This window comes from Epinephelus fuscoguttatus, linkage group LG19, assembly GCF_011397635.1.
Source record: "Epinephelus fuscoguttatus linkage group LG19, E.fuscoguttatus.final_Chr_v1".
In the NCBI taxonomy this organism is placed as follows: Eukaryota; Metazoa; Chordata; class Actinopteri; order Perciformes; family Serranidae; genus Epinephelus; species Epinephelus fuscoguttatus.
In genome coordinates, this window is record NC_064770.1 from 6667571 (window position 1) to 6682965 (window position 15395).

General features: G+C 40.7%; 1 protein-coding gene across 8 annotated transcripts in view; it reads left to right on the top strand.

Annotated features, from left to right (window-relative positions):
• Nucleotides 1–11603, top strand: part of hoxb3a (homeobox B3a) — a 95463-nt gene extending 83860 nt beyond the window's left edge. For 6 of the 8 annotated variants that reach the window (XM_049561749.1, XM_049561755.1, XM_049561750.1 and 3 more), the window contains 2 exons: nucleotides 152–858; nucleotides 7557–11602. In XM_049561749.1, the coding sequence (XP_049417706.1) occupies nucleotides 273–858; nucleotides 7557–8428 (1458 nt within the window). In that variant the 5' untranslated portion in view covers nucleotides 152–272 and the 3' untranslated portion in view covers nucleotides 8429–11602. Of the gene's footprint in view, nucleotides 1–151; nucleotides 859–7556 lie in introns of all 8 variants that reach the window. The other 2 variants (XM_049561756.1, XM_049561757.1) reach the window with 1 other exon arrangement.
• Nucleotides 11604–15395: the final 3792 nt, after the last annotated feature.

Below are 15395 nucleotides of genomic sequence, written 5' to 3' on the forward strand. Positions count from 1 at the left end.
CAGGCTGTGCACTGGGCTCAGAAGGGAGGGGGAGGGTAAGGGGGGTGAGGAAAGAAAAGCAGTGGTTTCTATTCATGTCATGCTGCCTTTCATGGGAGGAAGATGGATTTATCTCTCTTATTTCTTCATTCTGCCTCTCCTAACCTTTTAGGTCAGATTGCAGGAGACCGTTGGAGAGATACCGTCACGTGACCCCCGGTACCAAATGGTCTTCCGGCAGTGGCTCTCAACAAGGACCGGAGCACAAGAAGACGCCGCCACTTCTCTCAGAAATGCAGAAGACAACATACTACGACAACTCCTCTGCGCTTTTCGGTGGCTACTCGTCCTACCAGGTGCAGGGGGCGGCAGCGGCGGCAGCAGCAGCCGCCAACGGCTTTGGAGGCTACGATGCACCGGTCCCAGTGTCCCACCACCAGCCGGCCTTCCAGTCTGCAACCCATCTGGATGTGGATTCGTACCAGCGCTCGGCCTGCTCTTTACAGTCACTGGGCAGTAACAGTGGCCACCAGCAGCAGCAGCTAGCCAAGACCAAGGAGCTGAATGGCAGCTGCATGCGGCCCAGTCTGCCGCCTGAGCACCACCCTGGCTCCCAGGTGTCCCCTCCACTGCCCCCCAATCCCAGCAATGGTAATTCTGGGGCTCAGCAGCCGGGGGGCAGTGCTGGGGCCTCCTCGGTCTCTAAATCAGGCCCCAATAAGTCGTCTAATTCTTCCTCCTCTACATCGTCCTCCACATCGTCCTCCTCCTCACTACCCCCCAACCCAACTATGGCAAAGCAGATCTTTCCCTGGATGAAAGAGTGTCGACAGACGACCAAGCAGAAAAACTGTTCGCCCAGCAACAACTCTGGAAATGGTGTGTTAGGCTACACCTGTCTCTGTCTCTCTGTCTGTCTTTGCTTTGAACTCCCCCTTCATAGCACCACAAAAACAATATGGCTTAGCAGAGTACCCTGGTCTCTCTCTTTCTCTCCCTCATTTCCTTTCTTTAGTTCCTTCCGTTCTCCTTCAGTTTCTTTCTTCCTTCATTTTCTTTCCTCATTAGCATCTTTTTTCCTATTATCCTGCCTTCTCCTTCCCATCACCACGTCCTTCTTTCCTCACCTCTCTTATCAACATCCTCTTTCAAGCAACAGATCCCCAGAGGATTTAAAAGGTTTCTCAGTCTATTATGGCAAAACAGGTTTCCACTGGCAGTGGTTCAGACAGGCAACTAGTCAAACTGGTAATCTGTAGCTGGTGAAGTCAGTTTCTTCTGGTCCAAGGTAATTATAGGCATCTAATATTGCCTTTGAATAAAGTGGCTGGTTAGCTGGATTCACTGAAACATTTATACATCTCCCTGAGAAAACATGTTAGCATGTAAAATTAATGGTAAAGCTTTAAGTTACCTAAGTGAGTCTTTTGAGTGATTGATCCTATCGGTAGAATGACTTTCAAATCCCTAAATGTGGCATGCAGTGACCAGTAAAATAAGTCAAAGGTCAGAGGCATAGCAATTTGACAGCTATTCCTGTAAAACAGAGAGGAGTGCTCAAGTAAATAAGTAAAGGGCAGGAAGTATATTTTTGATCACAGAGAAAAACATCTATACTTTTTTAGGGAAAGGGGAGTTAGTTATTTATATGATGTGAACTATTGACATATACATGTTTGGATTCAACAAATCAAATCAATCATCTAAACACATTGTGTGCTTTCTTTTAAAGATTTAGATGAATACCACTATAGTCTGTGTGTTAAGTGCAGCTCTTAAGTCAGGAGGCAATTAGCTTAGCATAAAGACTGGAAGCATGACAATATAGCTAGACTATCATTATTTTACCTAGGCTAAGTAAGTAATATACAGAGAAATACCTCTAAAGCTCACAAATACTACCTAATTTAATCAGGCATTTCTAATGCACTGTTTGTACTTATATATACAATGTGACCTATGTAATCATAAGCCAATAATTTGTATAGAAACTATGTAATCGTGAAGGGAACAATTACACAACCAATGCACTGATGGAGATAAAGAAGGAAGTAGTATTAGAAGCAAATGTCTGTTTAAGGACATAGTTTGGGGTGGTGGATGGGTCAAACAAACACAGGACTCTCTCCAAGGATACTGGTGTTTGTGTCCCATGTGAAATCAGTTGAGTTTTAAGCTATTTTTAGGTATGTTGTCACCATGTTTTTTTCCTAAACCTAATCTACGTAACTTACATACGTAACTTTATGTTAAGTACATGACAGGATGATGCCCAATCATGTTTCTTTTCCTGAACCTAACTTACGTAATCTTACTTTCCTTAATGTAACCTTTGTAACTTCACGTTAAGTACATAGATTTGAATTTGGTTCAGGGGGAAACAAATTCATTAGACGTCGTACATACTGTTTTATGAAGATACTTTGAATCAATGTGTTGTATCTTTTTTGTTTAATTAGAACCCAAAGTAAAAGCAATTCGTTGTGGTTTTCTATGAGTTACATGTGGGAAACAGCTCTTGGAAAAGACCAGCAAAGTGCAATGTCTTCCTGAAGGCTTGTCATCACAATGAGGTTGCGAGGTTTGGTTCTGTCAGTCCTGTACAGAGATCTTTACTAAAACCTATGATCACAGAACGTAACTGGCAATGGGAGCTATACCTTGAGATGCTGCAATGGATACTGGGCGGATGGACTCAGTGTTGTTAATCAAGAAATTGTTTCGACACATAATTCTCCCTAAAGTCACCTGAAATTAAGGGTGAAAGCATAAGGAGATGAATATAAACAGGATTGTTTCAGTGTCACCAGTGGTAGAACAAAGAGAGAGAGATTTGATATTGAGTCAGTATTTAGTCACATTTTCAGTAATAGAACCTAAAAGAAATTCAGCTCAATAAAGAAACAATCAATGGTAACTGAGCGGTCAGGGATTCATTACAGTAACAGCACAGTCAGTTATAGGACAGTCTGGTTAACCAGCTGGCACAAACCTGCAGCCAATAGCCTGTACACCTTTGTTTTATTCATTTACTTTCACCTCCGTCTTTCCTTGCTCTCCACCCTCTTGTAATCACTTGTCTTCTGATCGCTCCCTTCTCGCCTCCTCTCTCTCCTCCTCCTCTCCTTTGGCACCTTCTTGGAAAGCTCCATCAAGAAGGAAGATATTAACAGGATGAATTTAAATGTCATGTACGATAACAGATGAATAGATTTTCAGAGAGAGGGAGAATGACATGTAGACATTAGAAATGCAAGATATTAGTAAATGGGAAAAAAATACAACAGGATGATAAATTTGAATATCATCTGCATGTCTGATAACAGGCAAAGAAAACAGTCATTGAGGCAGACAGATACGTTATTAGAATTGGTAGTTATCGATGAGAAAAAATGTATTCTGCCATAATGAATATGAGTCTCATATACGCGTTCAAAAAGCTTTCAGTTGACTGGGCAGAGAGTTAAGAAGAGATTAGACTGTTTATTGATGAGAATTTGAAGCAATCATTTTGAGAATGTCACTGCTCTGTGCGACAGATGAGATGGTTACCTCTCTCAGCTTTCTGTGTCTGTTTATATAAATAAACACCCAAGTAAAGTGTTTATACTGTTGAGAGAGAGAAGGTGTTACGGAGAGATAGGATTTTGGTGCTCGCTTTGAACGCTACTGCATCAGCAGTTATTAGTGTGAATACATTGGAAGCATGCACACAGGAACATACCAACATATTCAGATGGAAGAGGGCCTGTTGTTTAGCACTACTGTATAGTGTGCAATGAGCACCAAGATGGAAACAACACTAGAGCTAGCAAAGTATCATCTGTTGGTGTTTAAGCTAGTCTGCTTTAGTGGCCATTTGTTTCAGCAGGAAAACCAATCCTCTTAAAGGAAAACTTCACTCACAGAATGACCATCTGTATATTAATTACACACCGTGTGTGATACCTTAAATTTCTGAAGAAAACTTTGTTTTCCCAAATACCTCCATGGTGAACGAAACTATATCAAACATCTGTCTACAAACTGTCATGTGACTTGTAGCACATAATCCAAGTAGGATTTACCCAGTGATATGCTCAGTATTTCCCAAATATGTATTTTCACTTCACACGTATGTTTGAACTTTGCTCAAGCAGAGCTCTTATGCATGTGTGTGCTCAGGCACACTCAGGGCACACTAGCAGTTGGCAGAAGTTTTTCATATTCCAACGTTTTAGCATGGAATGCATGTGCCTGGGGAGCAGTGAGCATACAACTTGATAAATGGGATTTGGGATATACTGCACAAGTACAAGGACCAAGTTCACTTCATGAAGGATGTTTACCTGTTTTTGGATTAATGGTCATTTTGTGAGTGAAGTATTCTTTTAAGTTGTTTTAACACATGGAACCCTCTGAATTTCAAGGTTCAAATGATGCAGTAACTTTTGACATTTATGCTTATGGTTCATTGTATATCATCTTCAATCATCAAGTCTTTTCACACCATGCATAAACACTCTGGAAAAAATAGAAAAACTAGGTTTTATTTTTATAGCTCTGGCTAATGGCTCTGTCATGATAATAGAACTGATTACACCAAAGTAACTGCCAGGAAGTTGAAACCCTGCAAGAAACCCTGGGGGTCAGACAAACAGACAGGTTGTAAACAAACTCCTGGTTAGTCCAATTTAACTATACCAGAAAATAAAGGTTCACAATAAATTTTAACCTCACTGAAACAGCCATCCAGGTTTAGGAACCAATTTCCCTCTTCAGTTTTGACCCTATGTGCTTGATGGGTCATCACACAAGTGACTTGGTTTTACCTACAAATACTCACTCACTTGCCAGCTTATTAGGTGAAACTAGCTAAAACTAATACATCACAATTTTGTGGATGTTATAATGCTAAGTTAATGTTGCATCTGTTTCAGAGATGTGTTTTGGTGGATGTGGTTTGGTTCTGTTTAACTGTATAACGTTATACTGATCATAGCTAGACTTTTATTATTTAGCCTCATTGATATGAATGAATGGGGTATAATAATAGAAAGACCCCTTAGTATGCTGTAGCATGATTTAAAATGGGGCCTTTGTGGAGGACTGTTGCATTGCATTAGTTTCATTTGATTTGATTTCACTTTATAATCAAAAAATGTCTTGAATTTGTCTCGTGTGTCAGGACATCAACTTTTTCACATAAATACTAAAATACAAAACAGCATTTAACCAAACAACAAAACCATACCACAGATGTTGAAAATAAACATCAGACATCACTAAAAGTGTTGCAATGCAACAAATGAATCATTCCTATTACATTCAGTGTTCCAGCCAGGTACACTGAGACTATATAGAAGCCATGCTCTGATTCAATAGGTTGATACACCGAGGAACAAAAGAGTTCCTTAACCTGTTCAAACAAGACTGTGAGACTCTAAATCTTCCCTGTGATGGAAAAAGCTGATATTCTTCAAATAAAATGTGAGAGGGATTGGACGTAATATTACCTGCCAGAGACAACATTCTTTTAGTAACGCAGCTTGAAAATTTGACTCAAACATTTGACCCACAATTGTTTGAGTGTGGTTTATCTAATAAACTGGCAACTCAGTCAACGTATCCCCATACCATGATGCGTATGATACCTAATGAATGGTATCGTCACATTATGTGCCTTATGTACAGTTACAAGGGTTGGTTAAGGCAAGCAACATTACGTAGGTTATGTTGTGGAAAAGAAACATGGTTGGGCTTTGTCATGTTACGTTAAGTTGCATACCTAATGTAAAATTGCCAGTAATGCTGCATATGTAACGTAGGTTAGGTTTTGGATAAGAAACATGTTGTCATGTTACGTACTTAACATAAAGTTACATACTTAGCGTGATGTTACATGGGTTAGGTTTAGGGGAAAAAGTACTTAGAAATGACTCAGAGTTCACTTGGTTTCACATGGGACACAAACCCATTTCCTGGGGGAAGTCCTGTGTTGTTTGACCCATCCAACACCCAAACCTGGCTCCGTATGTGAATCTTTGCTCTTTAGACTACTTCCTTCTTCACTGCCCATGGTGCATTAGTCACGTGATGGCAGCCTCCTGTATTACTTGGGTTACATGAGTACTGATGCATTTAGAGTGCATGAGGACAACCTCACTCAGAATAGACAATCTGGCTTAACTGTGAGCTTGTTTGCAAACTGTCTGATTATATAATGACTCATGTTTGTTTTCCTGTCGGAGCTATTTTGATGTTGATGTTGCTGTGTAACAAGATCGTGGTTGACGATCACAGTGTTATCACAACCAGTATGACTAAAAGCCAGCGCTAAGAACCTTCTTACTATGGTGGAAGCACTGCTGAAGAATGGCAGTGATTTGGAAAATAAGGAAGAAGACCTTTGTATTTTTCATACAGGCTGCCTAAATTCTGACTTTTGAAAATCATAATTTATTTTACTATTGTACTAGTAAGAGGGCGTGTGTGAAAAGGACTTTGTACCCACTTGTCATATGTTTATGTTTCTAAACTGTTAACTGATTTGATGTTTACTAGCTTTTACGGTTTGCAAATAAGTTATGTGAAGCATCCTCCAAACCTTTCTTCTAAACAATTTTAAGGCAGATCACTTGATCGCAGAACTGATGGAAAGGATGCAGGATAATCATCAAGTGCATGCTAGTTGATTGTGGTTAGTATGTTAGTCTATTTAACCCCTTTTGGGTCAAATAACCAACCATCATCTAGAGGTTTATTCACTTCAACACGTTGTCTAAAGTAGTGACAACAGCTGGTGGATTTGATGTTTATGGCCTTAAGACAAATTGATTAGCTTCCTGCTGTAGTAACATACACATTTTGAAAACATAAGACACTAAGAGTGACTAACAATACACCATTCACCCAAGGCTCATGTAATTCACTCAACATAAAGAACAGTGGTAACAGCTGAAGTGTCTGCACAAGTCTCTGAATACCCTTCAGATTTGTTAGGAGTTAGTATAACTATCACATAAATGTGGTGAGAAGCTTGACTTTTCTTGGCATGCTGATTGAAGTGAGTGCAGGTCAGCCTCAGTTCCTGCTCATAGTCCTTGTGCTGCTGCAGCTGCTGTTGCTGTGGGGGGTTTGTCTTTCCAGCCAAGATGCAATTTAGCTGCCCTCGGCCAGCACCGGGCCCTCCGTCTCTTAATAACTGCCACTGTTATGAAGTGTTGACAACTAATATCAAGGGATAATTCAACCAGCATGCTCGGACCCCCCTCTGCTTTATTAAGAACCTGAATGCTTTCAATTTCCTCCAGCAAGCAGCCTGAATGTGTTTTATTCTCTCTTCCTCACAGGCTCTCTCAATTTTTATGTCATCATCCTTTTACCTGTTTCTTACTATATCCTTCTTTTTTTCCATTTCCTCTTCCTTTTTTGTATATTTCTTCCACTTTCACTCTTTTCATTTTCTAGGGTTTGTCATGTCCCCCCCCTTTTTTTTTTTTTTTTTTTTTACCTGTATCCTATCCACTTCATTTTCTCTATTTTTCTCACTTGCCCTCACCTGCCCACTGTGTAATTTTTTTCTCCTCTCTCCTCAGCATCAGGAGGAGCAGAGAGTGGCAGCAGTGGGGAGAAGAGTCCTACTGGTGGGTCTTCAGCGTCATCAAAGCGGGCTCGTACAGCGTACACCAGTGCCCAGCTGGTTGAGCTGGAGAAAGAGTTCCACTTCAACCGGTACCTGTGTCGGCCGCGGCGTGTGGAGATGGCCAACCTGCTCAACCTGTCCGAACGTCAGATCAAGATCTGGTTCCAGAACCGACGCATGAAGTACAAGAAGGACCAGAAGTCCAAGGGCCTGAGCTCCAGTTCTGGAGGGCCCTCCCCTACTGGCTCCCCACCCCTCACCATGCAGTCCTCCGCCAGCTTCCTTAACTCAATGCACCCTATGGGAGGGGGAGGCGGGGGTGGAGGGGCAGGCTACGATGTCCCATCTCCGCCATCCTTTGGCAAGCCCCACCAGGGAGTGTCTTACTCCATGTCCACTGCCTACTCCAATGTCTCTATGAAGGGCTGCCCCCCCCAACAGAAGTATGGTGCCCCAGACCCGGACTATGGCGACCCCCATCCTCACCATGGCCTGGTGCAGGCCAACAACGCTGGCTACGGGACTCCCACCAACATGCAGGCTAGTCCAGTCTATGTGGGGGGTGGCAGCTATGTGGAACCCATGCCTGGCTCGGGGCCCTCCATGTATGGGCTAAACCACCTCGGCCCCACGCCACCCCACCACCAAACCATGGACTACAATGGCGCGGGGCCTATGTCGGCAGCCAACCAGCACCATGTGGGCGGAGGGGGTCCTCAGGGTCCCTGTGACCCGCCCACACACCCGACGTACACCGAGCTGTCGGCGCACCACACCTCGACTCAGGGCAGAATCCAGGAAGCACCCAAGCTCACTCACCTGTAGCAGGTTTGGAACAAAATGACAACGTAGGAAATAGTGAAGACAACACAGAACACGTAACACGACGTGACTCACTAACAGACTAACTAACATGGGGACTTTACTGCTGCAACGGGGTGGCAGGAGACACAAAAGGGGACAGACGGGAGCCATCCGGTGATTTGTCCTGTGCTCCACAGCCACAATGGGGAGCGATCAGTGTTTGGTGTTGTCCAGCCCCACCCTGTTTCCACTGCCTTCTGATTAGGGCTAGAGCTTCCACTGTTGCCTTTGAAGTGCAGTTCATTTAGTTTAAAAAAGACAAAAGTTATGCCCATTATCAAGTAGCAATGATGCACGCAAACCATTTGTGTTGCCAAAAAGTCAATAAGAGGCACATATCTACAGTGTAAAAGCACTGAAATTAATGGAAGTTACCAAAATATGTCCAAGAACTTTTTAAGCTGGGACCAAACGTACTCTCTGTTATGAACACTTGCATGAGGAAAATACATTTTAAAGCATTCAACAGTGCATTGTTAGTTTTTAAATTTAACTTACATATTCAAAACTGCTTAAGGGTTTAGAGTATGTTATCAGTGATTTATTTTATATTCTAGTAGTCTTGGTTTCACATTTATCATGAACCTTTTTAGAGCAATTTACACTCAGTGAAGCATATTGTAGGCGTGGGAGAAGAAGTGTACAGTCAATTGTCTCCCACGTTCCCCTGGGGACAATAAATGTCAGGATGCTCGTCTCGTGGCACTGGTGCAGAGACATATCGGCAGCTGTATGGCATAACAGGATCTATGGTGAGCACCATTGTTTCATTAGGCAGATAATCTACTGCACAGTCAATCAGAAAACTGCAATACTGTACTCAAACAAAGCAGATGTCAGTTTTGTATTAAATATATTTCTCAAAAACAAAACAAAAAATCTGAAAGGACAGAAAAATCTTTCTGTATGATGCATGGGTGTCAAAATCAGGGGGACAGAGGGGACACACCCCCCTCAATATTTAGAACATTTGCATTTGCAAAAAAAACATAGACATAGTTTTTATTTTGACAAAATTCAGGAATTTTAACCATAAATTGATGAAGAGAAGGCACAAATTGGTGCATATAAAGTCACCAGAATGCAGGAGTTTGCTAAATATTTTATGGTTGAGGACTCCCACACTCCCTGTATCATAGACCTATGTCTCCCCCACCTAATGTTGAAACGTAACCTATGCCCTTAGTAAAATGTGTTTAAGTTACTCAGCAAAAATAACTGCAAAACAGTTTTTGTGTGGGTGGAGCAAATTGCAGCAGTAGCTCAGCTAGCATGTTGTTAGAGGTAGTATGTGGTTTAAAATTGTACTTTGATAATAAAATCTCCCCCCTAAGACACGCATATATACAAACAGCTCTCCCGCCTGGTAAATGAAATAGTTGAGATTTTAATGGGCAGTTAACGAGGTGGTTAGATTTATGACGCTGAGCTCTCTCCCCCTCTAGGCAACACATGTTGTTGTCAGCTGAGCTGAGCTATGTGGAGGGCTCTGCCTCTCCATCAGCCAGAGAGAGAGAACAGAAATATATGGCTGAAGCTGGCAGCACTCGTCTTCCTCCGTTCCCCTCATTCGACAAAGCACGTAAAAGCCACTGGATGGTCCTCCCTTTGCTGTCCCTTTTTGCCTCCTGCTGTACCTGTCTCTGTCCGTCCAGACTGAATCACTACTAACCCACCATCTCCTGTCTGTGGCAGCAGCACATGGCTTCTGAAGAAGGCAAAAATTTCCCACAATCCGCCACAGACTGCCCCCCCAACACGCACACATCCATCACTACACATGCACTCACCACCCCTCCCATCAATCTAACAGGGTTTAAGAAGCTATGAGCTCAAAGGCTAAACTAGCTCCCATAGACACACATCTGTGCTAAGCTACGCTAGTTAATCACAACTCCATACACACACACACACACACACACACACACACACACACACAGCAATGCTAAGCTAGCTTCCTTCCGTTGACACACATTCACAGCCAGGTTCGGCCAGCTGTTGACATCTTTAAACAAACAGGAGAGGACATGGAAGAGAAATTTTTAATATTCTTATTTTAGCACATCATCGACACAGGGTAAATAATAAGAGTGGAGAACACTATTTATTTATGTTTGGGTAAGTCATTGCCCTCTCTCTCTCTCTCTCTCTCTCTCTCTCTCTCTCTCTCTCTCTGTCTCTCTGTTTATCACTTTGGAAGGGTTCACTTACATTAGCGGACACCAATGCGTAAAAGTCCACATTTTATATTGTTTTGTTTTGTTCTCACATATCTTGACTTTTAACGTGGATACAGGGTATATATTTGAACAAAAATGCATGTCCCAGAAATGTGGGCTGATGTGTATCACATATTTTTAAAACAACTTGATTTATTTGTCTGAACTGTCAGTGAGGGGAGTTTGGGACAACATGCACATCAGACTGTTACAGCTGGGGTTCAAACCAGAACACAAGCTGTGTGTGGTTGACCGCACTTCACTCTCTACTGTTCTGGAAATAAATCCTCTGATTGTTTTTTAAAAGTGCAGATTTACACAAATGCTTTTCACATCTGGACATCATTGTTGCACTTAGAGTTTACATTTTGATGGTTAAAGGTAAAAAATAATAATAATAAAATCTTATTTTGAAGACGGAAGGCCCTCCAATCAAAGCGTCTTTCGCCAATGTGTGTTCAAGTGAACATTCATATATAAATATTTATTTGTTATAGCCAGTTTAAAAAGACTTTCTGTTTTGTATTATTATTATTTATCCTTCATGTATTTATATCGAGGAAAAAATACTGTACTTTTTTAGTATTTACCTGTTATGAAAGAAAAAAAAAACATTGTGTTTCTTCTTGTCCATTGTACTGAAGTTACATTTTTTTAGTTGTTGTATTTTAGAAGAAAATAAGTAGTTTTTATGTTCCTATAATGACCCTTGTACATACATGTCTTGGCTTGTACAGGGAAAAGGGCAAGGATGGGGATTGGTGACCCGTCCGTGCATAGTCGGAAAATTTAGACAAACTATTAGCTGGAAAAAAGAACGAGTCTTTTTTGGAGAAAAACAACTTCTTTCTTTGTCCTTTGTAGCTCCTTTTCTTTCATTGTTGAGAGAGTTGTCTGTCGAGCAATTCTTTAATAAAATGTTATGTTATTCAGAGTTATTGTCAGTTTGTTCATGATTCTCAGGTGTTTGGGTGAATCGCTATTACAGACATTATCTTGAAAACCCAGACAGTCCCATCTAACACTTTGTTAGGCAGTGTTACTGTCAGGTGAAAACCCGCCAACATCAATTGTATTGACTGCCATGGCAACACACAAACAACCCTTTGCACTGCTGGGCTCCTCCTGTCTGCCAGCTGGGGCAAAAATCACTATCAAAATATGCAAATATTCACACAGCAGGATGAGAACTCAACAAACTTTTTGCTGATTATTTAATTTAAGGATAACATATTCTTTCAAAAAGTATATTTAACCTACTTAAAGGGTAACTTCTGTAATTTTCAACCTGTACTCATTTTTGCATGTTTTTGCTTCGAAATGATTAATGGGAAATTTGTCCGGTATTGAGCGAGATTGCTGTTAGTGTATGTCCACTGAAAGAGTTTGTTTTTGCCATTGACAGATTCAGATTGTTATACTAAGTGTTGAACAATATTTTCGAAAGGATCCCCACAGAGTTTGATCTTTTGCTAAACAGTTAAATTCTTTTTGTTTAACCAAAAACATGAAATCACAAACTTACCAGACTGCATTTAAATTAACAATGATTTTAACCTGTTTAGAGCCAGCATATTTTCACATCTGACTGGTGAATTAAGGGTTCATTTCAACCAAACCAGAGCTGGTGATCATTGGAACAGTGGAGAGATACCTTTTGTTAGATTTATTTGGTTACTGTTGACTTTCAGATAAGTGTGTTTTATAATGATAAAATAATTGTTAATTTAAATGTAGTCTGGCAGGTTTTGTGATGGTGATTTGGGCTGTTTCTGGTTAAACAAAAAGGATTTTACTATTTAACAAGCAGATCTACCTATGAAGGAACCTTTTCCATATTGTTATCAGACACTTATAGTAACAGTGAAAGTCTGTCAGTGGCAAAAAGAAGAACTATTTGTGAGCGTAAATTGACGGTGCACAAATGCCCCCAGTGGTTACATTGCAACTTGTTTCACAGCTGCTGGCTGCAGTGGTCTAGCTCAATACTGGACCAATTTTAAAAACAAATAACTAAATAAAAAATTCCCATTAGTCATAGAGTTGAAACTGAAAGGTTAATATCTTTAATAAACGAGACAGCAACATTAGTTTACCTAAATCTTTTTAATGCACATATAACTATTCAAATCTTGAAGAAATCACTTTGCTTACAATTGTTATGTGATGCGTACAACAAGTATTGGCCTGCATTAGTGTCATGTATAATATGTTCTAGTGTAGGTGTGACTGCTTTCAAACAGCATATCTCTAGTTCAGGAATGACCTGACACTGATGCCAGTATTGAATATCGGGTCAATACCTCAGGCTAAAGCGTGGCATCACTGTCAGAAAACTTTCTCAATAATTACATCTGGAGCCTAGAGCGACATGTTACATGTCAGAGGGAAAATATCTTTGGCCTTTAAGAAAACTTCAAATGCACTTCCAGTCTCCATTATGACTTACAAAGTGTCTGTTGGTGCAGACAAATGTTCCACTGGTAGCTTCTGCTACTGTTTTGCTGGTGGCTGGTATGCATGTATTATATTGATTACCAGCACCAGTGATGCACCATAGTAAAGGTCTAAGGTCGGGTCCAAGAGTTATTCCTGAACTAAAAAACTTCTACTGCTTGTTTTTTCTTTTCTTTTTTAAGGGTATTCACAATGACTGCAGCTCTGTTGTTTTCGTCTGAAAACTCCAAACTATTAGTCAAAATCTTTGTTCAGTAACAGCAAAAGCTCAAACTCACTCAGAACCCGCCTTAATATTTAATGTCTTGTAGAGTATGGCACCTGACAGATTATATTTAACTCACTAATGCTGGAGAAAACAGTTGAGACTCTACAAAAATAAAATACGCTTTTGCAAAAATGAATGCAGGTCATGATTTGAAATGATAAAAAACAGACCCGTGCTACTGAAGTGTCCTTGAGCAACACACTGAAACCCTATCTGACCCCTAAATCTGGACATTTCACACGAGAACAATCTGTCCCTCTGCGTAGACACTGCTCACTTTATTCCAAGGATCCCAGTTAAATTCAGTGGTGTTGTGGAGCCACTTCTGTACAACTTAAGTGGTTTAACTTGAGAGAGACCTTGAGGTGTGGTTGAAAGCTCTGGAAAAATCTAGTGAGTGGAGCCTCAATTAAGATTTTTTCTTTAGTCTATATAGCAGACAGTCCAGCAGATGGTTGGAGTTAAACATAAATATGGGCAATTTCTTTGACAGATGTCTTGTATTGCTTAGTCGTACCATGCAGAAAGGCATGGGCATCAGACATTTTACTATTCAGCTAATCCCCTGGTAAACTATTTAAGAATATATCACCATTTGAATTATCAGCTTATTTTTATAACTATTTTTATAGCTTATTTTACTCTTACTAAGAAAGTTATTTTTCATTCTTTGGGAGCAAAATAATAAGACCTTTTTTCAACAGTAGGAGACACAGTAAGTCAGCTGTGACCCAAATTTTACTGGACAAGAGTAGAAACTGGGAACCAAAAGCAGAGGGCTTTAAAACAGCGATCAAAGCTCAGACATTTTAACTTAAAATTTTCTTCTTTTCAGCTTTTCTTTTTCTGTTGTTTTCTCTCTCTTTCCACACACACTGATGATCTTCTCGCCAGCTTTGTGTCCTATGTTGATGTTTATGACTAAAAAAAGCCCCGAGGCCCAGTCACATGGTCTCTAACACCCCAACCCCACCTCCACCTTCTCTCTCTCTCTCTCTCTCTCCTCAGCACGCGCTTGTGCTGAGAGGCCTGAGAGCAGCATAAAACTTGAGACATAAATCAGGCTCCCATAAATAATGGCCGTACTTCCCTTTACATCTCCGTTGGACTAACAGACAATAAAAACACCAATAAGCAGAGATTGGATCTAATTTATTGCCTCATAAAAACAGACGGAGAGCTCGGCTCGGCTTCAGCAACGCACTCACGGCTGAAAACACCACAGCTATTACTGTAGAACACGCTCACAGCAGGTACACAGGCTGATCTGGAGTCAGAAATTTCAAGTGCAATTTAAGAAGGTTCCGATTTTTAGGTGTGCTAAGCAGGAAATGTGTCCAAAAGGTACCAGTCAGATGTGAACACGTCTTGTTTTATCATGCAGTTATATTAATAACAATACTAATGAATGTACTAATAGAACAATTTAGGTCATTTTTACATTTTTACTCTAAAAAGAAAGAGGAACCATAATTCATGAAAGGTTGATTCTAAGGCTTTTTTACTGTCTTACCGGAAAGAGGTCTTGGACCAATTAAAATAAGTAATTAGTATTTATTAAAATGAAATACAAATGAAACGCAGTCAAAGTACAATCAATTGATTTACCCTCAGTTAACCCCCAAAACAAACAAACAAAAAACCTGACAGCAAAATAGAATAAAATAAGTCAGTCGACCAATCCACACGTCCCATGTTATGACGAGCATAAAGCAGGAAAAAAAACTCTCCAACAAAACTTCCAAAACTGCTCCGAAATTTACCAAAAAACAAGAAAAAAAATCCTGACATAATTAAAGCGAGATGTAGAAAATATGTGTGTTGCTGCAGCTCAGTCAGCAGATTGTATCTGCTGTGTTTGGGCTTGTGTCTTGGTGTGTGTGTCCGTGCAGCCTCGGCCTACTCACTGCCTGCGCTTTCTGCTACGCTCAATGGCCCTCACTCCCACACACATTTCTGCTTTTTTATCTGCCTCTTTTTTTCA